General features: G+C 39.4%; 4 protein-coding genes across 5 annotated transcripts in view; 2 read left to right on the plus strand and 2 right to left on the minus strand.

The window, feature by feature from the left end:
- Nucleotides 1–25,545, plus strand: part of LOC145447014 (alkaline ceramidase 2-like) — a 454,308-nt gene that overhangs the window by 208,620 nt on the left and 220,143 nt on the right. The window lies entirely within an intron of this gene.
- LOC145447026 (uncharacterized) overlaps nucleotides 1–25,545 on the plus strand; it is a 185,021-nt gene that overhangs the window by 16,579 nt on the left and 142,897 nt on the right. The gene's annotated exons all lie outside the window — the stretch shown is intronic.
- On the minus strand, nucleotides 441–20,936 carry LOC145446997 (BRCA1-associated protein-like). Of its 2 annotated transcripts, none has more exons than XM_080325418.1 (15): nucleotides 20,798–20,936; nucleotides 18,567–18,677; nucleotides 14,771–14,920; nucleotides 13,453–13,628; nucleotides 12,308–12,378; nucleotides 11,254–11,376; nucleotides 10,061–10,170; nucleotides 9,860–9,992; nucleotides 9,037–9,273; nucleotides 5,348–5,562; nucleotides 3,700–3,815; nucleotides 3,431–3,562; nucleotides 2,750–2,878; nucleotides 917–1,075; nucleotides 441–584 (listed from the first exon to the last, which is right to left on the minus strand). In XM_080325418.1, the coding sequence occupies exons 1-15, from the start codon at nucleotides 20,868–20,870 to the stop codon at nucleotides 519–521; spliced, it is 2,001 nt and encodes a 666-aa protein (XP_080181544.1). In that variant the 5' UTR covers nucleotides 20,871–20,936; the 3' UTR covers nucleotides 441–518. The 2 variants fall into 2 exon arrangements, with proteins under 2 accessions (XP_080181544.1, XP_080181543.1); XM_080325417.1 differs by having other exon boundaries at nucleotides 12,308–12,396.
- Nucleotides 20,919–25,320, minus strand: LOC145447000 (glutathione hydrolase 1 proenzyme-like). The gene has a single exon (XM_080325422.1). The coding sequence runs from the start codon at nucleotides 25,060–25,062 to the stop codon at nucleotides 23,161–23,163; it is 1,902 nt and encodes a 633-aa protein (XP_080181548.1). The 5' UTR covers nucleotides 25,063–25,320; the 3' UTR covers nucleotides 20,919–23,160.

Raw genomic sequence — 25,545 nt, forward strand, 5'->3', positions numbered from 1 at the left:
GAAGTGGAATTTCCGAAGCGTGTCAAAACTTCTTTCATGGAAATAGAAATTGAAAGCAGTATGTACTCCAGTAGTTGCTTTTAGTGGTTAATCACAGGTGGCAACTTCTAATGAAACATTATACTGAGCGCTTTCATAACAATAGCTATTAAATTTACAATGCCAAACGTACTGGTAACGATCCGACTGACCTGTTGAAGTTTATCTATTTTTAAACTTTAATTTTAGAGAGATTTGGATAGAATTACCAGAGCAACATTAATCTGTTTTCAATGCTTTCTACGGCTACAAATCGAATTCTTCGAAGCAATGGTTCTGCATACTTTTCGCGTTCTTACCACGTTTTGTGTCAATGACAAGATTTATTTCACAAACGTAAAATAGTGGCAGGAAGTCTACAGAGAACAATGTAATATCAGTAAAAAAACAAACAGTCCTGAGAGATGAAGAACATTTATTACCGCGCCGTGAAAACAAACACAGTGTATTGCACAAATATGAAAACAGACAGACGCCACTCATTTCTGCTTAGAACGCCTTTTCTTTTTCTGACCCCCGGCCGCCCCCAACACGATCTGTCCGCCCTGGAAGTCATATTTCAAATGAGGATTAGTAAGAGACACATCATCTTAGGGTACTGAAATGATAAGGTATTTGCCACAAAGATTTATACGATCAAATGTAATGATAGTTCCGCACTTATTGCCTAACGTGAAAGCCGTGAAACCTCAATTGGTTGTATGACTGCGTCCAGAATATGTATTACAAAGCTTCCCATTTCCCCTCAAATGACAGATCTGTGAAGTCGTGATCGACCTACAGCATTGTCACTCCTCACAGAGCACAATGGACTCCGAATCAATTTTCGGGACTCTGATTTGTAAGTGAATGAGTGTATCACAGGGAGCGCGCAAACCTGTATATCTTCCTTTGTCTCTTTGTCGGCGCCATCGACGGCTTTCTGCGCCTCGAGGAAGAACATGAGATCGCGGACTTGCTCTTTCAAATCGTCAATCTCACACTGCTGGGACCGCGTCACTGTTTCCAGAGATTGCACTTTGGTACGCCACTCTTCCTGATCGAAAATATGCACACGAATCACATCAGCGACAACTTTGCACAAAGGTCAATACAACTGAATTAGAATTGAATAATATATGGTTATTGAATAAACCCAAATATTTCCGGCTGACACTCGCCAGCGCGCCACCAACTAGTAGAGAATCAACAGAACATTGTATATCAACAATCGTGTCACAAAATATGACATCACCGGCACAATAAATTAGAGCAGGGGTTCTCAACTTCCCTTGTATAACAGGCCGCACTTTAACAGCAAATGACGCTGCGGGCCGCAGAACATTATTACCATGTATTTGTGGGCTACTATTAAATTTAGGCTGCTGTAGCCTATTACTAGTCGTATTCGGGTCGGTATGCACCTTTCAAACCCTTCCAACAGAGAACTGAACCCTGTTTCAAAGCGGGAGCCAGGGAGAGAGCATGTATAAAATTACGGAAACTTTTTCGTTACAGAGGCCATTATCGCATTGAGCTCTCAGTGGTATGAGAAGTTTGGCGTTCGGGCTCATTTCTGAGCAAACCAATCAACCCTTCTCCTTTCATTCTACGACGGGGGCCCCGCACCATTAGTTACAGAAGTTAGTTTTTTCAAGTTGATGTTTTTCGCTGTCCCCCCTCCCACGCTCGCTAAACCAGTATTTTGTCTGCAAATATGTCCACTCCGATAAAGGCTCACAGATAAATAGCAATATGCAATGTCTGTGGAGTCGGTGAATTCATCCAATGGTGGTATACGCGACAACGTGCTTCAGAACATTCGATAAAAGATCGACTGACATTTCTGTTACTCTTTTTGGCCACGGTTGAACTAGACAACTGTAGCTTCGACATATGTCAGGTGATGTTGTCATTGCTGCCAAGTTCCGAAACAGCAAATACTCGCAGAGTTTTATTGAAGTCACACCTTCTCTAGCAGATTTCGTGGGTTTAGCCGAGCAATTTTGAACGATGAGTCTGTAACGTCGTCGGCAATTTTACAATGCCTCGAAATATAGATTGCTGGGCTTGACACCTAGTTAACATTTGTTTAACTCCTGACAAAACTGTCGCGGTATCGTTTTAAGCTTCTACGCTTCGTTACGACTTACGAAAACTGCTCTCCGACTAGTATGACACATCAGATTTCCATTTATATCTGAGAATGCAAATTCATTGTTCCACGCAGAGTTACAAGCTCAGTTCTCGCAGTTTAATTTCCCATTCCTTGTTCCTGTTTCTGTTCAAACCATTCGCGGTGAGTGAAACACTCTTTAAAAATGTACTTATACGTAGCGGGATTCTCGTGAACCGTAGTCCAACCGAATACAGATTCGAAACAATAACAGTCTAAACTCGAACATATATCAAGAAACCAGAACACATCAAAAATGAGTGACCAAACGAAATAGAGACGGTGCGATGAAAGAGCCAAGCAGCTCAATTAATGTGCAACAATACCGTCTCGGTAATAATTGCGTCCATTATGAAAGACGTCGCGGGCCGCAAAATGAACGTCTGCGGGCTGCGGGTTGAGAACCCCTGAATTAGAGCAATCAATATGAATATATTATTCAATTGTACATGGAAGTTCTGTACGCTCAAGAGTCTCTTCTAGTGAATTTGAGTTGAAAAATATTCCAAGCGAATAAAACACAATAGTAAGACATTGCTGAATTGGGTGACGCACCTGATTTTTGCGAAGTCCGTTGTTCAATTCCTTCTCTGTCGTCAGTTCTCTCAGCGACGCCGAGTATTTGGATGTAAGAAGTTGATTTCGCTTTTCGAGCGTACTCTTCTCCTTCTCAAGAAACTCCAACTGAAACGCACATATTTGTGATGAGAGAAAGACAAGAAAATTCCGCAAATATCGATCATTGTGCATGCCTCCTCTTTACATCATCTAGGCCAAGCTGGGTGCCCGATTCCATAGACTACTCCAAGTCGTTTCGACACTCTCCTATCTTTTCATTGTATCGCGTTTTTGTGGTGTATTGAACTGATAAAAATTGTTTGTATAAGGGTCACACTAATTAGCTTGCATAGTAAGTTTCTAATCCTCATTCTTGAGCAAAAACCCGCCAGACGGCGCCTTCCGGCATTGCTGGAAAGACAAGATTCCTGTTGTCAGTACCAGACTTGAAAAGCTATTTTATTCCAGTTGCCTAATTCAACCAATTAAAGCAAAATACTGGTAATATAATTTGTGAAATGTTTTTTTGCTTTAATTTCTAATCTAATCTCCGATTTTCCTGAAATGCTACAGGAGAATGGGTATGGTATCTACTGCCAAACCAAAACGATCGTAACTTGTATTTTGACTGTATCAAAAATATTCTTTTTCCAATGCGCGGCAATAAACATGAGTCACCTTCCGTAGGATGCCAGACAATTGGGAATCGGCCGCATTTCTGTCGGAGGCCGCCATCTCTTCCGCCTTGGCCAGTCTCTCTTCCCAGTGCTTTCTTTGCGAATCGAGCTGACTCGTTAAAAGGTACATGCACTGTCACAGAAAATAACTCGCGTCAAAACAATGCACCATGCAGAATTCCTTCCACCTCAGAGTACACCATTATATAAGTGGTAGCACTGGCGAGTGGGCCTTAAAAAATCCCTGTTATTTCTCGTCACAAGGCTTACCTCCAACTGTATCGCCTCCACTTTGGATTCTCCGTCGCCTACTTGGTCGTTGGATCCTTTTTGCTCTACTAGCTTCCCGTCTTCCTTGTTTTGGAAGAGCCGATGAACAAAGTAATCTGGATGAAAAAGTCCCGGATGACACAAAGCAGGTTGTCACGACTCGAGTTGCAATTTTTTGTTGACTCCATTCGGACTCTTAAAAATGGAAAATGACTCGACTCGAGTCACTTTGTGCAATAATCATTTTGCGCTCGAAAAGTTGTGAATGACTCGACTGAGCCATATGACAAGAGTCAGTCTATTGATTTGATTGAAGTCTCGTGTTTCAGGACTGATAATTGGAAAATAGGCCCGGAAACTGTCTTTGTTTCAATAAACATGTCAAGAGTGAGAAAAATGACTGTATTATGATTGCGAGGCCTTTGATATCACTCAAGAGCACTTTTCTCATTTCTCAAACTTTTTGTCTTCACAGACCCCTTTTTGACCGTCACAGACCCCCCAAGTTGTAGTTCAAATTTAGCTCAATTATCGTGCAACCTTGATCTGTCTTGTGCAAATACTAACTGTAGGCTACCGATAAACAGCAAAAAAATGACTTTTTTGAAAACGATATCATACTATTGTTGTTCTTGAATAGTGACCTCACTAGTTCAACTTTTTAGTTTTTCCACAAACCCCAACAAAACGTCTCTAAACAGCAATATGTTTGCATCGGTAGGCCATTGGCAATTCGGCAATAAAAATGAGTTTGCAGAGTAGGATATTTCATCTAAGACGGTCATTCTGTTAATGTGAGTCATGAAGTTTTAGCAGTTACGAAGGGAAACTGCCTCTCAATTTCCCTAATTTAAGAATGAAATGAAAATTCACAGTTTTTGTGGACCCCTGAAAATGGTTCCAGTGCTCAACAGTTTCAAAAAAGTGAGCAAGTTGAACCCTACTTGAACTCAATAAAAAATGGCCAACACTTATGACTCGGACCCGGCTGTTTCTCCCTGAATCGTACTCGCATTGTCTTATGATTCGGAACCTTGTGACTTTGTTACAACCCTGGTGCAAAGTGCATGTTTTAGGTGAATATGAATATATGTATATGAGATGTGGTAAGGGGTGACCGCCTACTTACTCCACAAAAGTAATGTCATAAATACTTCCTTGATGGACATGTGAAAACTACTTCGAGTAGAGGTAGAAAATGAATGGCGTGAAAAGTACTCAAGTAAAAACAAGTATAGCTATTTTCAAAATCATACTTAACTACCATCCCACAACGTCATATTATGATAATTAGGCAATTCTACTCAGGTGACAGAATAATTGTAATGTAATTTATGAAATGTTTCTATACTATCATTTTAATTCTAATCTAACTTCTGCATTTCCTGAAAATGCTATAGGAGAACTGTATCGTACGAAATATTCAAATCTTGTTGTGCGAACATTTTAACATTCTCGTGCATATGACAATGAAATATGATTTGATATGAACTTAACTGATTGCTGTTGTATTTCTTAGTGATTAGGAATTGAATTTCCTAGTTTTTGCGAATTCTGTAATTCTAATTTAGAAAAGCTAAATTGTTCTCGTCATCCAACTCTGCGGCCATACCCGCCAAGAACTGACAAGACAGGAGATCTTTTTTACCTCCTGCATAATCCCAGACGCGGTTGTCTTTCAACGCCATGGCGTAGTTGTGATGTGTGTCGATGTAGTGTTGCTTCGCGTGCTCGTGCGTGTACCGCCCGCAGCCGACGTTTCCGCAGATCAAACAAATCCACAAATCTTCCAAGCTGCCGCAGACCAGACATTGATTGTCGCTTTCCGGCTCGGGCGTTTGCAGATAGCGACATACGGGACAACTGGAAGGCGAACCGAAATTCGAATGCTTACCGAATGAACGCATGTCATATTGGTCTATGTCATAACTTGAGCTGCAGAATTGTACCAGCTACGAATCCCGTGGACAGCCATTCCCGAATTCGGAATTGAATCTGATTACTTGTGTTTTAGTTAGTTAGTTGCATAGATTTGAAGGACATTAGTTCTGGTTCTACTTGCAAGATTTGACAAATTGAGTAGCAGTTGTTTTACTTCAAATTTTGAAAATGCAGCAGTTTGTCGTGTTGGGCAAAATCAAGTATCTGAGTGATTCCATTAGGAACCGAGTATTTAGCTGGAGTTCGATCGAGTATTCGAATATCACTCATCATGACGCCATAAGAGTGTGAATGTGGAAAATTGTAAGAAGTAGCACTGCACCTTTGATGCGACCAAAAAAAATAATGCTCCGGTTCTACACCACATTAATGATAATTTTGTATTTTTCAGCCATATCTATTTCATTGCACTTTGTGACAATGCCGTGGGTTGATCACGAACGTCACGGATATTTTGTTTCCAATAACATGTGTAGCTTTGTACTGCGTGATTTAGATAGTGTGGTGCAGCCAATCGAGGTTTCAAGGATTCTACAATAAGGGAAAAGCTTTGAAACAAGGTAATATATCTCTTAGTGTTAGTGGTAAGGGGCGTACCATTTCACTACTCTATCGACTCCCACTATTCGACTGTAATCATTACAGTTAATACTAGACTCGGAAGCAAATACTTGCATCAGTCTGCCAGCACCAGTCATAACCATCAGTGCTAAAACAAACTAGTACTGCCACTTAAAGACGAATATAACCGAAGCTGCTTCTCATGAAATCACAAAGCAGTCAGCTTGACTTCATATCATGGAATTGGAAACCATTGTACTTTCAGTTGGCGTAACTCTGCATTGTTACGGAAATACTCGACAATAAATAGGACATACGCTTCCTTGGAAATTTTCATACTGCTTAATGCAGGCTACTATTACCAATATAAGAAAGGTGTAAACATGTTGTTGCTTGAACACCAATACAAGGTGATACGATTGTTGATATACAATGTTTTTTCCAATTATCTACTAGTTGCTGACGATTACCCCTGATGAGTCTTAGCCGGGCCCATTTCAATATGAATATACCATTTAATTGTATATTGCACTTATGTACCTCCAAGAAGCTCTTCAATACAAGGCACTGTATTCAAGAAAGCCTATAAATTAGCAAACCCATTTCTTTTTTACAGTTTCACTCCTAGTAACCAATAACTACAACTACCATTTCCACATACCATTCCGGGAAAACAAACGTTCCTATGGAATACGGCGACATTTTACAAACTGCTTTGAAAATGCAAATGTGTCATGATGTTGCAGTATTGGTGCTGGTTTGATAACTCCAAATAGCTTGTCATCATGACATCAACATCAGGACCAAATGCAGTGGTTTTATTGATCCCACTGAATAAACGAGATATTGCCATGTTACTGCATCATTAAAACTAATTCATAGGCCTAATCTTACATATTTTATAGGTCATACATACGGGGAATATATTGTCACACTGGCAAACCTAAACAAATAGGATTTTGGTAAAGCAATATTGAGGTTAGTCACTCACACAAATACGAGACTATCATCAGTACCTCTACTTCAATATTTCAACTTCCATCATCACATCTAATCCTATTTATAACTTTTGATTCGGCCTATGTCAATATTGAAAGGCTCATCATGAATAGTTTTGAACTTTATATAGAATTCCTGTCGCTGACTCTAAGTTTCGAACAAAGCATGACTGATAAGCGTTACAGAGTGGATAAAAGTTAACAAATCAATAACCAACAATAGAACTTGACTATTTCATCATGAAAATAGAATTCAAGGTTCATGGCATTACAGTTGTTCTGGTAGCAGATTTTGAGCGCTGATAACTATTGCTGTGGAATATGAACGGCCTTGAGATTTGAACCTTAAGGTCCGAGGGGATTATAGTGTCATTTTCACTGTCATGGCCTGCTCAAATGCGGGATACAGTACACTTTGAATTTTTTTCAATTGTTAGCTATTCAAGTGAGAAAGAGTTTCACAGGGTTGTAATGACTTGAGTCATGACTCGACTCGAGTCAGACTCGAGTCACGATTTTCTGATGACTCGACTTGACTTGAGTCATCTTCTCAAAATACGGAAATGACTCGACTAGACTCGAGTCAACCTGTGTACTGACTCGACTTGGACTCGAGTCGTTGCGCATGACTCGAACCCAGTCATATGACTCGAGACTCAGACGGCCAAGAACGACATTTCGTTGTAATTTCGAAGAATAGTTAAGTAACCACACTATTGGGATCTCGTCTATTAGTATTGGTACTTGAAAATGCGATCAAAAACTGCTAAAAGTGATGAAAATTAGTATACTATATATGATAACCATTCGATATCACCAAACAGTGTTAGACAAGTGGGTTTAGCAAGACTTTAACTGGAAACTGAGCAGTCAACACAATGACTTGCACTCAGGTTCGAGTCATAATACCACGACTCGGACTCGACCCTCTGCTCGTTGACTTGGACTCGGACTTGACTCGGTGGTGAATTGAAAATGACTCGACTTGACTCGAGTCAAAACTATAAAAATGAGACTGACTTGTGACTCGGAGCGTTGTGACATAGTTACAACCCTGGAGTTTCAGGAAACGCAATTACTGCCAATTGTTTAGGACTTCCGCCACCAAACTATGATCCAAATTAGTTTTTCGCCATTTCGACACTGCAATATCTTCCCAAGTTCTGATTCAGCTATTATGCCGTGGACAGCTCTGACCAAACTACCATCTCCCAATGGTAACCAGCAAATTTGGAGACGGTGTTTTATAATTATATATTTGGTGTATCCAATCGCAAGAAGTAGGTAGTTTTGTCTAAAAATGTTTTGTAAAAGTGGAAGTAGTCAAATAAACATAACCACTCGAGTATTACAAGTATGCGTAACCTACTTTAATTGCTGGATGAAGTAGAAGTACTCGGTGACTTCGTATGACATGACCTACATCTTGAATGAATTCAAAGTTCAACCCTGGACTTGGAACTAGATAACTATAATAGCAAAATGCCGGTGACTTAATTATTATATAATTTGTTTCTATGCTTTAATTCCCATTAAATTTGTGAAATGTTTCCATCCTCTCATTCTAATTCTCACTGAACTCTGATTTCAGGTGAAGTGAACTCGATTCAATTTCCAAGTTTTCATGAATTCAGTGATTTAACTTTAATCTCATTTGGAGAAAACTGTGTCGCTACTAAGGTTTGACATGAACTGAACTTGATTTCTGTTGTTTTCTTTGCGAATTTGGTAAATCTTATTTGAATCTAATATAATAAAAGTGCATAGCTATAATTCGAATTCTAATCTATTTGGAAAAGCCGACAATTTTCTAGTTGTCCAAGTCTGCTCAACTCACCATAAATCCTGCCATTTCTGCAAGCACGAGCCGTGGAAAGAGTGATTGCATAGAATGGTGAGAACCCCGCGCACCGATTCATCCATCCTCTCCAGACACAGAACACAGTCCGGCAGTTCCGTGCTGTTGATGATCGGCAAGAGACCTTTGGCTTCGCTCGCCACAGAGTCGTGCATGGAAGGCAACGCCTCGACGGACGCAACAAAAGCTAGATGGCAGACATCTTCAACCAACGAACTGGAAATAGAATTGCAAGCTTTGCTGATACAGTTCAAAGTACAATTGATTGTTATATATACAGCATTATATTCATATTGAAATGAACCAGAATATTTTCAGCTGGGGTAATCGTCAGCAACTGGTAGAAGAACTGGAAAGAACGTTGTATATCAACAACTGTATCACAAAATGACGTTACCGGCATGACATCAAAGTAGTTAACGTTGCTACTCAAGTAGAACTAATGTCATAAATTCCTACCCAAGTAGAAGCAGCTATTTCCAGGACATGCCAAAACTACTCCAAATAGAGATAGAATTGTATGGCTTGAAAAGTAATAGAGTGATTAGTTATAAAAGTATATTTTGCCGAAAGTGCCACATACATAAAAAATGCCAATTCTCCTACTAGCTGTGACTATAAGAACAATATATAGCTTTTGCTGATACAGTTTCAACGGATTTTGTAAATAGTTCTACCGTATTACATCTGTTTGACTGTAAATTATTTGACGAGGGTTATAGCGGACCTAAGAAAAATTTAGACGCTTGTAGCTGAACCTTTGCTACTATAGCTAGCCCAAGTTGAGCTGATATTGACTCACTTGAAAACTGCACCGTTGTATGTGCTATAGAAAGTGGCGGCAGCTTTTTTGCTGGTGAAAAGCATAAGCACCATATACTGATTTGGAGTTCTGTCTCGGATGATCTGTAAACGCTTGATCTTGTCACAAAATGCTGTCGGAAGAAGAGAGATCTCTCAAATATTGTTGGCGGCGATATAAAGAAATCTCAAACAATCTCACCGGAGGTAAATTCGAGTATGATATGTGCATCGATAGAAGCCGGAATACAAAGCATACACAGCATTTTTGTCGGCGGCGGGCGTGAATCTTCATCAAAATTCACCATATAGCTGAAATATGACATTGTTTCTGTATGTGTTGCATTACAGGAGCAATATATCACATATAAATAATATATGTTATATATCGAACACTTTGTTACTGAATCGGTAAACTTCAGCCATCAGGTATAGACATATGAATAGTTAGTTATTTAGGTAGGTGGTTATCAACCTTTTTCTTCGCTTGCAAACCGGTAAAACGAAGAAAAAAAACAGTTTGCATATCTTCAAGACTGATTAGTGCTTACCTACTGACATCATGACAGGTATTCGAATGTGACAAAAGCAGTTGGCGACAAACAGAACATCATCAAATAACTGTTGATTGGGTATTCAGGACTGAATCTACCTTGAATCACTGCTAGGATACAGAAGTAGGCTATCTGGTGTAAAAAAAATTCAATCACAAATCCGCAACAGATTAACCTAAGGGACTATAAAACCAAATGCCCGCATTGTGCAGTTTAATACATTTCGGTAATCAGAAAACAATAGTCACGTGATGTAAGATAATACAGTGACTACATCATTCACTTCCGTCACAATCATGACTATCCTACAAAACGTGAGAATTATGCACAAGCATAGATGCAATAAACTTCACTTAACACCTACAATAATGACATGAGGCATTTTTGATGCATAGTCACACAGTCATGTTGGAGATAAAAATCCAAAATGAAACATCATGCAACGAATCACAATACAATGACTTATGCAAAATTATATTGTGGCAGCCCAAACACAGTTAAATAAGCAAATCTAATCACTGAACATCGAAAACACTTGCAGTAAATCACGCACTTGAGCATGCAATAATTCTTTTCCCGAATTGGAGGCAAATGATCACGGATAGACTATTGAACTATTGACCTATCATGGTACTGGCACATTTCTAGAGACTTCCTCATCATTTTGCACACTCCATGTCACTTAAAAATGAAAACCTATCAAAAAATGAGATGTAATATAACTCATAACTGAGCAAGAAATTGGAAATTGTGTGCATCGAGAGAACCGGTAATTCCAATTTCCAACACATCCTGTAGTAACTCCTCTGCGATCATTCAAAGAACTCAAACAACAACTCACTTTGTTTTGTAAAGCTGTATGATCCCGTGGGTTATTTGAACAGCAGGATTACCGGAAAAATACGATGCGTTTGTAGTCGGCATGGAAGGAGAATCAGACCTTCCACCCGAGCCACTGTAAACCCTGGAAGTGAAAGATGAAGAGTAGTCAGTATTTATCAAGTGCCATAATTATGCATGCACAAAACGCAAGTCAATTTAGGCCTCAGAAATTGGGTTCAACGTGACCTGAACTCGATTCTCTTCAACCCAACATGGACTTGACTTGGTGATGAATTGAAAATGACTCGACTTGATTCGAGTCGGACCTCTGAAAGTGAGATTGACTTGTGACTCGGAACCTCGTGACTTGGGTACAAGTTACAACCCTATGTTATTTCAAAAGCTAGGCTATCCATGTTTTCTCATTCTGATGGCTCCAACTAGGCTACCACTACCATTGACTAGCAATTTTCAGATATCTTTTACTACAACAATACTTTAAACTTTTCTAGATGCCTATTTATGGACGGTGACAGCTAACATTATATGGCATATCCACGGAATCTTAGTTTGCAATAAGTTACACAATTTTTAAAGGGCAAACAATTTCAATACCGAAATTGATGCACCGCACTCTGTTATTTCATGGTGCTGATACTGGCAGAGAATGAATTTCTGGGCCCTTACCTGGTATTTACAGGGATGGCAGAAATATCCACACATAATAAACCGGGCTAGCCCAGTAAGGCTGTTCGAGAATACTATTTTCAAATCCCATATATTCAACTGTAATAACTTCGCTTCCATGGATGGGAATTCAGCCAAATTTGTTATGTAGTGCCTTTTTAGACAACCTAACAATATCCTGGAGTCCTCAAATTGAGACAAAACTATAGTGTTTTAGACTATACAACAATTTCACTGGTACGTATCTGAAGTTTAAAAACGCCATTCTTGAACAACCCTATTGTCCAGCAATTCTTTAAATTGCTGCGCACTCCAAATTTAAGTAAGCCTGGACATAGTTAATGAAAGTTGCCAGAAAGCTGAGCAGAGAATCCAAGATATCCAACCTTGTTGGTGTGTTCTTCCCACTACTTGCAGACATTTGTGATCCATCGAGTGGTGAAATATTTGAATTTGTCTGCGAAAATTGAGTCACCTGAAACATTAGAATTCATATGACATATATTTTGAAACTAAAAGACCAGTGATGGCATGGTGCCGCGTAAAGCTGAGTATCAACAGGTATCGGTGAAAAGTGAAGGTTTGAGTAGGTGACGATGTATTTAAATCCAATAAAAATTTCATACTAATTCCAATATTTCAAATTGTTAATAATCTCGGGATGGAGGCTACATTTAAAACCAAGAGTCATTAAATATCAAAATAAATATATGTCCAGAAAAACTGAGAGCTACCACACAATTACTGCAACACGGAGCCAATATCAAATCTTGCATACAGAAAATGTGTCCCATCTGTAAAATGCATTGGACGGGATGCAGTAGGCAGAAAGTTATTTGAAGAGCTTCATGGTGGTAGAGAACTTCGATCTATCATTCAAGAAGTCATTTAGGATTATCAAGGTCCTATTTCACCACAGGACCCATTCTCACATAGCCAAAGAGGGCTTGGGTCGAGACATACAAATGGAATAATAGTGCAACAACATAGTATGATTTGACAAAGACCAAGTTTTATTTTATTTTGCACTATCTTGGTGTTTGGACAATGTAGATCAAACTGTAACGCTATCAAGTTTCAAAAGGGAGTCGGCCCAGTTGGTCAACTTGGCATGCTAGTTCGGAGCGCCATCCACCACCTTGGACAACTAACTAAATTTTGACTTCTCTAGAATTAGAATTACGGCTGCACAGTTTTCTTTCCAGATTACATTTTCATCAGGGTTGCTGAATTCGCAAAAACTGGGATTGACTGATTAAAGATCATATCAAATCAGAGCTCATTCTCTCAAGGATGATGATGGCGATTGTCTGTGCAGCAAGCTTGGCTCGTTTCACACGATACAGTTCTCCCGGAGCATTTTCAGGAAAATCGGAAATTAGAGTGGAATAAAAATGAGTGCATGGAAACATTTCACGAATTAGATTAGAATTAGATTACAGGCATTTCGCTTAAGACAACTAAAGTTGTCCGGCAGGGTAAGTCTTTGGTCTGACCCTGACCAGTGTTCGGATTCATAGCGTTACCTTACCTCACTGTCGTCTTTGTTTCTGGAACTAGAAGCAGACGATCTGTGCAGTAGTTGCCGCGTAGTTTTAGAAATAACTTGCTGAATGGCATTTTCCGATTTTTCAGATGTGCAATTTTCTGTCATATTGATATCTTCGTGGTCGGTCACCTGCCCAATGGCAGTCGCGTCATCGTCTCCTGACAAAAAATCGACCAGGATAAATCATTTTGTTGCTGGTCGGCCTGTTGGCCTGATATATTGGACAAAATGTTCTTTTAAACCAGGGATTGGCAAAAAGAATACCGGTATAACAAAAATGAAAACTTCATTTTCACAATTGAAAATCATGACGGTATGCTACTTTATGTGAATAAGCTCGGACATCATGACAGAAATCAAAATGACGGGCAGGATAGGTAGGGTTTTCAAGGCAGTACTAGATTGCTCATGATTGAATAGTTTTTAAATGATGAGAAATGCAACAGTAGCCTAATTGACACGCTACAGCCACACTATATTAGGGCGATAAGCCGGAATTTTGATACAGAAAATCATAAATCATGGTATGATGCCAGTAATGGTGTGAGATAACCGAAATGTTTTCAACCACATTGCATTTTCATCCACTTATTTGTCACAAGGAATATTTTCGCACATGAATTTTATCCTCAGTCCATATTGCAGCCAACTGAAGGAAGATCATTCTAAGAATGTGTTGTAGTGTCCAAAAGTTATCGTAATACTACAGAACTAAGCGATGGGAGCTATTTCATTAAAAATGTCTTGTATTGGCTAACAGCCTTTCATGAACATTATTTTTTTATACTAAAACAACAAATTTGCCTCAACACATTCAAATTTACTAATCAATTTTCAAATTTCATAGCCTTCCGTTGAAATTCCAATCATATTAAATATCCGGCATGAGAATAGTAGATATTTTGACATTTGGCATGCTGATTACGTAAGGTTTCAGAGCCCTGCTCTACACAGCAGGCCTATAGCTAGTCAGGCTAATCACAACAATTCAGAATGACGCTAAATTTTTTAATCAGTAAGCTGAAAAACTGGTGGCCCCTGTGCTTGAATCTAAGTTTCTAAATTGTCCTTCGAGGTTGAAAGACATAGCATAGACATTGGACAATTTTTCTACATTGAAAGCACTAGGATGCCAAGTCAGTTCCATAACTTACAAATTGTCATACATTCTTTTAAAAATGTCATCTCTATTATGCAAAATAATGTATGGTGTGATATCGCAAGACGCAGTAAGATGGCAATTCAAAACAATCAGGAAATCCAGGAAATAGTAAACGATGCAACACCAGTTCGTCATTACCTTGGTTTTCAACATTCTCGAACGTTGTTACTTGAACTTCTCTATATGTTCTGCGGCCCACCAACTTTGACCCAACATTTTTTTTATCCGCCTCGCTCATAACGGTCACATTGATTTCTTCTGGCTGTTCCGCCTTTGTTTTACTTGGTTCTGAAATTTAGCACCACTACAGAATGGAAGGGCTAACAAATAGGCAACAAAGTCAACGGAAAAGTTACTACATATGGCTTGAATTGATATGCGAATAAAGTAGCATCGACTTATACAAATAGAACTAAAACTACTCACTTTTCAAAACTCACAACTAGAACTAACAACCTTTAGCCTATATATCCGCAACTAACTAACTAATACCTAGGGCGATCGTTTTATGACATTGCAAAAGAAGCCATAGTTTATCAAATTTGTAGTGCTTGGTCAAAAAATTGTCAAAATTGTTTACAAAGGTAAATTTTTTTGCAAACTGCATTTTGTTGGTGGCGTAGAGGTTGCACTGTCGGTGTCGGTGACCTTATCATATGATATTCTGCCCCTTGTAGCCTACTTTATAGGCTTACTGTTGTACTGTAGATGGGCCGTTGTCTTTTCGTGAGAGGGAGAGAGAGAGAGAGAGAGAGAGAGAAATTTATTCATATCGCAAAAACAAAACTAACAAAAACAGCAAAAACTTCAGATACATACAGACATATACAGAAAAGTTGATCACAGTATGTTCGAAAACAAATGGGACATGTAAAAATGTTGATGTAGGCTATATACACAGTCACATATAGCCTAGGCCTAATGTATATTTTTATAATCATGAGATGAAGCTGCATCGAAGTCATCTGTTGACCATCGAGTCTACTGCAGCTGTAAGGAGTAAATTGATTATAAATTGCATACATTGCACTACAACAGTGAATAGTGAGATTGAAAGTATAGATGTAAGAGTACATGTCAGGCCAAATGGAGAAAAAGAAGTAATCTATGTTAACTGGTACTCGTTCACACCAGAAATACCCTTAGCTTACGTATCATTGAATAGGATAGGCCGGTAGGATCATAAACCAACAAGTTGACATGGCATGATGATAAACACACCTAAAACGAGTAAAATTTACAGTAGGTCTGTAGTCTTTCCAAGCTTAAATCTATATCCAGGGTTGCCATACCGTCCTTATTTATAAGATTTGTCCTTATTTTGAAGGGCCACGTCTTAGAAAACTCAACTGTCCTTATTTCTAAGAAATGTCCTTATTTTCGACTTGCGTCCTTATTTTGTCTTATTTTCAACCACTACAGAACTTCAATCGTTTTCCTCTGGTATCTGTGTTACATAATATTCTAAAATTATGCTTTTGCGTCGAGATTTTATGACATCATAAATGGAAGGAACTCTCGTGACGTACACACTACAGGATTTGACTTGTAAGTGGTGAGATAGCAAGGGCAGTTAGTGGTGGTATATAGCAGTTTCGGCTGTACCATGCTACCGCCTAGTCTACAGCAGAATAAGCTGTGGGGAATGCAGCATTCATTGCGTAGTGAAACAAGGCGCAGTGAACGACAGAAGGGAGCAGCTGCAGACTCGCGCGTTGGTCGCGGAGTCGACACATTGGTTAAAAAGTAGGAAAGCTATAAATCATTGATAAATTTATCTAAATTATATTGCACTTGCGCATATAGTTTTAGCTACTAATAAGGCTAAATCTGATTAGTTTGAAATGAGCCGACGTAAAAACGTTTTTTCGTGACGATTATGAGAGAGAATTCAAAGGTAACGAAGCTTGAAGGGCGAGTGTTTCGCACATTGCAATATCTGCAATTGTGGCATTAACCTGGAGGCCATATAGGAAAGACCGATATTTCAACTCACATTGACACCCCAAAACACAAGAAGAGTGTCATAATTAATGCTCAAAAAATTATTTTGTCTAAACTTGGTGTACGGCTTTTTCCCATCTTGGTTGACGCCTATAATCGCAGCGAGGTGAAGAAGTATGGTTTATCACCTTATGGGAGGGGGGGGGCAAGACCAACGTTTTTCTTTGGGGGGGGGTGAAGTGCTGTTTCGGCCCTGACTAAAGGTCAACCTGGACCTGAGCTGTCGTGAGATCCATGAAGAACTTTGTACTAACAAGGAGCTGCCGGAGCAGTTTGTTTCTGGCGAAAAGTATGGAATGTGATATGCCACGTCTTGTAAAAATACAAAGTAGGCCTATGTACAATATCGCTTTTTGCTGCTAATCCAATTTTTCGACTGTCCTTATTTTTGGGTCCATGTCGGTGGCAACCCTGTCTATATCTCTCACAGTATACACTGAACTTCAATGCTGCCAGCAAACAACTGGTTCTGTTGAATGTTTTTCTTTAATCATGCCAAGTTTCTTCGTAAGGACAGACATTTCCAACCAAAATGTAGAAAAGTACTACAATTCCAGCATGATATGCATCGTAGCAGCAATGACTATTTTAAATACTAAAGTACAAAATTTGTCGCTTCTTCGATAGTGGCTAGACATCGAACAATGCTCACCATGATCACCAATAAATGTTTCTCATGACAACGTTAAAATTTCTTTAAAATTCAGAATAAATTGTTTTTTTCGTTAGGGTTGGGGATGGAGAGGGGTGATATTGAGGTTGGAGGTGAGGGATATTAGGGTTGGGGTATCCCAAGATTACGGTTGGGGAGGGGGGGAACAATATCCAACCCAAATATTCAACCTCTCCCAACCGTAATATTACCCTCCCTAATCTTGGGATACCCTAACCCACTTCCAACCCTAATATACCCCCTCCCCGAGCCCTAATACCCCCTCATCCAACCCTAATCTTAGGATACCCTAACCAACCCATCTCCAACCCTAATCTTGGATTACCTTAAACCCAACTTTGACTCTAACCCACCTCCAACCCTAATATCCCCCCTAAACGAACCTTAATATCCCCCTCCGAAACCCTACCACCCCGGCTCCTCCAACCCTAATCTTGGGATACCTTAAACGAAACTTTGACCCTAGTCCTCTCCCAACCCAAATATCCGTCTCCAAACGCAAAAGGAATTTATTTTGACGTTTATAAATTTTGACTGACGTGTTCATGAGAAAAGAAACACTAATTGGTGATCATGGTGAACATTGTTCGATGTCTACCTACTGTCGATGAAGTGCCCAAAATTTTGTCAAAATTCAGTTTTAAATGGCAAAAAAATGTCAAAATTACCATTTTCAAGTCCAAAATCTTCTGTTTTTCAAGTTAAAAACTACCCTACTAATAACTGACAATACGATGCACTGAATTGCAAATAAGAAATATTGGGGATAGAATCTGCATTTCAAAAATATGGGTTCATGTTTGAAATTGGAGGGTTTCCGACCCTTAAAACCCATCCGCTGGCTATGCCACTGTCAGCAGTGAAGACTCTGAGACTGTAGCATTGACAGCTTGAACATCACACAACAGAACACCGGTATCACGATTCATGCTAACATGTCTTTTCTAGTCGTTTGACAACTAAATTATTTTGAAACAGCACAACTAGAGGTAGAACTACTCAGTAGGCTAGTTAATTGACCATCATTGACCACTGACTTGCTTGTACAATTGAATAGTATATTCATATTGAAATGAATAGTCTGTACAAGTCTGCCTAACTGATCTCATTGGTGCCATCTGTCTCAGAAGAGGCGAGGGCCTCTACCGGTATCACAAAAATCAATTAAGCTTCGTCTCTAGGTATTGATTCCCAATATGAACTTGCCTAAGAGTAGTGCAGTACTGCAAATTATAACCTCATGCATAACATACTTACTCATTGGTGATATGCAGGTATTATCCATCCCAGACAGTGTATTGGAGTGATAGTCAGCAAGGCTACTGAAAACAACTTTCTCCGATGCGTCTTTATCTGTCCCCCACTCAGCTAGACGACAAAGTAGGATTTCGTTTTCATCAACAACAGGAGGGCTGGCATCAGTAGGCATGGGAATACCAACAGACGATATGGAACAAATTTGGCTTATTCCAAACCTTAGAAGCGACGGTATTGGGGTACAGAATTTTGGATTTTGGGAAATTCTTCCACTATTAATTCCAGAACCATCCACCCCGTAGATAGGCCTACTATTACTTCAAATCCAAAACTTTGTACTCCATTAATTCGGCTCAAACTTCCAGTTGAAATTGAGCCAAATGCTGTACTATGCACCGTTTTTGAGACAGCTCAACAATTACATGGCGTAGCATAGCTTGTATCTCCATCGTTATATATAGTTTCCAAGTCGCAAATGAAACTTTGAAACTACTCATTCATCTTTTTCATGTACTTCAACTCAAAGTAGCTTTGATCAGACTTAGAAGTAACGATTACTTCTTGTAACAGTATAAATCTTAGTTTTTTGAGCAACTAGCATTAGGAAGTACTCAATTCGATCAGAACAATGCAGATGAAAAGCAGATGCACAATCAGTTACCTGTAAAATAGTGAGTATTTCAACAAGTAACCTAATAATTGAATGATCGCTCATCTCAGACCAGTGGTTCTCAAACGGTGGGGAATTCAATGGTTTCTGGTGGGGAATAGACGCATTTGTTCAAAATTATATACAGGATAGTCTACATATTCACGGAGACATATGCGCGATTACTGTTACCAGTTAACTGCTCTGGAATGTATGTATCGAAAATTATATTGCGTGTTGTTCACAAAACCTCATTTTCAACTCTGGATGGCCAATGATGGTTTCAGAAACGCATCCAGCACGACTAGATTGACGTGGAATAACGCTTTCGCGAAATTTCTAGCGTTACTGGTATCTGTTCACAACACGCTTTACGTTGCAGTTATAGGCGATTGTCTTGCGTAGTGGTGTGGTTGTGGGTCTTGTGTAGTAAAACCAGCAAATAGATGCTCTGTTATGACAAAATTGCTGGGTAGTGGGGAACAGGACCGTAACTGCCGCACTCCAAACCCCCAAATTGGGAGGGGGGCGAGCTCGAAGGGGCCAAAATTATTTCGTGAATTAAAATAAATTGAAGTATTCGATTTTTTATGCCACTTTTTCAAATTTTTTTCGATTATTGGGTACCCACGAAAATACGTATAATTTATTGAAATGGAGACTTCGACGTTGGCCATTACTGCGCCACGACGCACCAAGGCCCATGAAGTTATAGGCCATGTAAGATGCAACTCCGAGAAATGTGCCAGAACGATCAGCAGCTAGAAGACCTTAGCCGAGAAAGAATGCCCTTGTGGTGACCTAAAACTTCGATATATATATATACAATATACAAATATGTTTAATTGGCTAAATGGCTGGCGCCGAATGTTCCTGTCCTGGCGATCTGAACCCCACAGGACAAATGCCATCCCGCAGGGATATACCAATTTGAAAACGTGTGTGCCTTTTACTTTTGGCGATTTCCACATCTTTTGACATAGCAGATATAGGAGGTCACGAAATAGCATAATGTAACGAAGTCAATATACCAACGGGTCCGCACGAAGATGTTTAATTCTTATTTAGGGGTCCTACCTTTTCCAACACACCTCACTCAGCTCTGCCGGTAAATCTGATTACGTGAGCAGAGAGGGGATAAAAAATTGATGGCAAAATATCTGCAATTCCCAATCATATTGGCCGATTCAAACACGGATTATATAAATTTTTCGCGCTTAACGCGTTTAGTCGAAATAAGGTGACGCACCAAACAGTACACCAAATGCAGCTATAAGTTGCAGGGAAAACGCGCACAGTTTCAGCGTGGGTGAGGGGTGCTGGGGGCCCAAGCTCAACGGTTTTTGGCGGGCCTGACAAAGTGCTGTTACGGTCCTGGTGGGGAATGGAGGCTCGGAATAAATCTGAAGTGGGGAATGACCACAAAAAGGTTGAGAACCACTGTCTTACACAGAGTGCAGGCTGAGTCTACTGAGGAACAGTGACAGCTCATTTTGCTATTATGATCACGATTGTAATCCTTCGAACTCGATGCTCAATGTTTAAGGAATTGTCGAGTAAATTCTTTCAAATTTCAACTTACATTTAAACCGAAGATCTGGAATTGTGCTTCCCGGGGCGATAGTCAGACGTATATGAACTAGGCAAAGAGTCATTGAACAAATTCCAACACAGCACCATCTACTATCTATAATTCATAGTGATCTAAAATACACACATATTCTTTTGTATCACATAGTAATCGTATATATTACAGTTAAAACATATGAACACATAGAAATGCTGCATACATAAGTTGATGAAGATGAAATCATTCATGACCAACCAGATAGCGAACAAATGGTCGGCTATTACATGGTCGCGACTTGGTTGTTGAACTTGAAAGAAGTACTTTATGTGAGATATTACGGGGTGAGATCTCACAATTCTTCATCACAATAGTACATAGCAGACACAACTGAACGGGGCTGCAACTTGGGGTTGTTCAAAAATATATAACTTATTTTCTTCAACTTGGACGATCTAAAAAAATTATGCACAACAAATTTGGCTCAATTCCAACGGGTAGAAGCGAAGCTATTGGTGTTCAAAATTTCAGATTTGATAATATAGTATCTAAGGTGGGAAATTCTTCAATTTTAGAATACAACTACCCACACAAAATATCATTATTTCAAATCCAAAATTCCGAAAACGAATGACTTCCTTTCTACCAGTTAGAATTGAGCAGCAAAATTTTGTGTATATCGTGTTTTTTGACAACTTGACAATTTCAGGTGACTTTCATTTGAAATAATTTTGTCGTAAAATTTGAAATAATTTTCTCATTTTTGTTTTTGATAAATTTCAAACTTTTGAACTCCAATATAGCTTTGATTCTACAGGCTGTAATTGAGGCAGATTTGGTGCGCATCACTTATTTAGTCAACCTAACAATTGTATCGAAAACAAGTAAAATGTGAAGAAAAAAGCTCTTTTTCAATTGAACAACCCTAGGCTGCATAGTGCATACATGTCAAGCAACAGCTATCTGGGGACAAAATTCTTGAGACCAGATCATATCCCTTACCCACCACTAACACAGACTCCCTTCAATTCACAGTTTGTTCGATTTTCAACAAATCAGGCAGTTGAAGATTTGAGAGTGGTCGGAACTTTAGAGGTAGGCTACTTATGTACCAATATATTGATCTGGCACACTGCAGAATTTTGTTATAAATAAAGAGATACAGATTTCCAAGTAAGACACAGTCATGATATCCGAATCAATAAATTATTAATGTCGATCTGCCAATGGTAACAAACAATGGAGAGAATTGACTTTTAGCAGTATTTGAATGACTAGAGTCAGAGTCACAGACAAATCATTCTAATAAGAGTACAATTACAAGAGTATTAAGAAATCAGTTAACAGATAAAACACAATATTATTCATCCAATTTCTTGACCTTCCCTTGAATAATGGTGATATTCGGTGGCCATTGGCCAATTTCAGTACAATTCACAAAAGAAATAATTGGCTGGCTACGGAATACATAAATTCATGATATTATGTTCACGTGTGAGTTGCATATATTCTTCTTAGTAGACTACTGTTAAAAATCTAGCAAAGCAAATAAAAGATTGGTCGATTGGGCACCATTAATATCACCTAGGTAATTACATAAATTCAAAAAAGGGTGATTCTAAGATGACAGAGAATAGATCTCTCATTTATCCTAATAGAAGTCTTCACAGCATCAGGACACTAAAAATGTATGCAGTATACATTTTATACATTGAACATAGCACATTGTACAAGTCTTTTACTGTGTCAGAAGTGGGATAGGACCAAAGTATCCTAATAAGGAAGGTATAAGGATTTGCTCCATTAAAATGAACTCTATACCAGTATGCTGTATTCTCATCAGGCCATGTATTGAACCTTGGAGAAAACTGCATGCATTTTTGAATCAGCCTTAGCACTCGAACAACTTATTTCTATAGTAGGGTCTAGTGAGAAATCAGTGAAGTGTGTCATTGTTGAGATGGCCACTGTATAAAAATATTCATGTCAAAACAATAACAACCTACCAATTGGAAGCTCAAAAAAGCAACGTTATTAAGTGAAAATATGCTATAAAAATTCTAGAGCATTGGTAGTGATATAAATGCTGAACAGATTGAAAGATGAAGACGAATTAAAATTTTAAACAACACCATTAAATGTTAAAATTGGCATAGGTCTAGGTATAAAGTCCCCAAAAACAGGATTTTTATCAATCTCACCAGCACACAAAAATCATAATGGTTAGTTAAGTTTAAGTTTAGCCATGAGCTAATAAATATGGGCGGTTCTAGGATCTGTGACGTTGGGTGGTTGCCTATTACAGTGCATGCACAAAAAATTGTAAACAACAGCTTGTTTCTCTTTGGACAAGCAAAGATAGAAATAAAAACAGATATTCACCAACCACTGACTCCTGCACCCTTATTTCTCAAGTCCGAAAAAGCATGAATGTGAGACGTATGATATTTGATACCATTGACGTGGCTGTGACCGTCCATGAGAGAAACGTTGTGGCCGATTTTTCTCAAGTTATCAATGATATCTTGATCGAAGCCTTTTTCATACTCCAAAGTATCCGGTAGCAGACTGTCATGAATTCGTCTGGCGCGGATTGGGTCATCGAAGTCGTCATTTGTGAAGTAAAGTAATCGTAGCATGACATTGGCAACAGACGTGGGTATCATTTTTCCTCCCGCTGCCCCTATAATGAATGTTGGGTCATGATCCACATTATCCGTTATTACAACTGGAGTCATGCACGACAGCGGCCTCTTTCCTCCTTCAATTAGATTCGTGGGAGAAAGTTGCGAGTCGTGATCCGGGTCGCCAGTAGGATATGCAAAATCATCCATCTCGTTATTGAACACGATACCTGTGCTTGGTGATATAACCCACGCTCCAAAATGATTATTAATGGTAGAGGTGACGGAAACTGCATCTTGAACAGGCGATAAAACCGACACGTGGCTCGTAGAAGTTTTGCTGGACCTCAGAAATTTGGCTCCGTAATATTTGGGGTCGTGAGACGTCTTGGTGTCGAAAATTCTTTTCTTGGCTTCGTTCGCAAATTTTCCTGACACAATGTCATTCACTATTTGAGCACTCCGTGGTTCGAAATTCATATCGCCCATTGAATACCGTGCTCCGTACGAATGCCTAAAAGCCTCATCCACTCTGTGCCATTGTAGCGTTTCATTGGCATCGTATATGGATGGGGTTATGTTGTAAAGGTCAATGATGGACATGATAGCTCCAAATACGGCCCCGCCAAACGGTAAGGGAGGCGCGTGGATAGTGTAACCCGCATTTTTCAACGGGATCACCAACGCAGGATGTTCTTCGATGGTATATTCCTTCAAATCGTCAGCGGTCATAATTCCCCCGGCAGACTGTATGTCTTTCACAATCTTTCGGCCAGTTTCGCCAGTGTAGAAATCGTCCACGCCATACTGCTGGATTCTGGTTAAAGTTTCTGCGAGCTTCACGTTTTTCACAATGTCTCCCGCCTTTTTAACACCAGTTTTGTCGGCGTTGCAGAATATTTCACAGAAATATGAGTTTAAGTTTAAGGATAAGTATTCTCGGTATAATTCTTCAAGTTTTGAAGCCATTGAACCACTGATGGCGTATCCTAATTTTGCTTTCCGTATCGATGGTTCGAGTAAATCCGACCAAGGGACGCCTCCGCCATATTTGTCATACGCATACCACAATCCTTTGAGTTCGCCTGGAACGGCAATAAATTTAGCTCCTCTATTATTAGTAGCATTTAGATACATAGTCGGTGTCGCAGCAGCTGGTGCTTTCTCGCGTGACGTGATGCATGTCACAGATTTAGTTGTAGCGTTGTATATGGTGATCGCTGATCCGCCACCGATACCCGCGTAATACGATTCAACAACACCTTGGCATAGAGTGGTCGCAATCGCGGCATCTACAGCGTTTCCACCGGCCTCCATAATGTCTTTCCCGATTGTGGAGCATTCCAGTTGTCCGGCCGCAACAGCAGCTTTCCTGAATGTGTTATGATGATGATGTTCTTCGTGGCCGATTGCTATATATTCCCCATAACCATGATGTTGAGGGATAAACCGAATCATAAATCCAATGGACATGATCGATAGCACAAAAAGGAATAGCAGTCTCACGATGCATTCTGAATTCCAAGGCGACCTCTGAACGGCGTTGAGTTTTGAGTTTTCGGGAGAGCTATATCCAGTCTCAAAGTTTTGTAAAAGAGCGTCTTCGTCACCTTCGCCGCAATCGGCCATACGGAAATACTTTGAACCCTTCGCCATTGGTAAAGTAGGTCAACTAAATCAGTGTCGTGTCACACTATCGCTACGGACGCTATCTGAGAACATTTTAAAGGGATCGGTGTAGAAGTGAATGAATGATTGTTATTTCATAGTGCGGATTAGTATACCTAGAACAGTGGTTCTTAACTTTTAATAACCTAATGACTGAGGTCAGCCCCAAAGTTAATCTGTAAGTCTTCGGCGAACTGCAAATTTTTTCATAGACACAAGAACTAAAATTCACCACACCATACACAGAACACACTACTATTGAATACCGGTGCACAAAATGAACTGTGCGTCAACAACAGGGTTAAAAGAACGAAACCATCAAAACATGGTCTTCACACACACACTGGCCTAAAATATCACGATAATTTGTAGTTTAATAGAATTTATTCACCTCCTTCCTTATAGGCATACGGCTTGCTGATCAGTAGTAATCATCGTGCCTGAATAGTCGGTATGCAGACGTTGGATTGT

Source organism: Botryllus schlosseri, chromosome 9 (genome assembly GCF_051294905.1).
Source record: "Botryllus schlosseri isolate E-star chromosome 9, Bs_hap1, whole genome shotgun sequence".
Classification (NCBI taxonomy): Eukaryota; Metazoa; Chordata; class Ascidiacea; order Stolidobranchia; family Styelidae; genus Botryllus; species Botryllus schlosseri.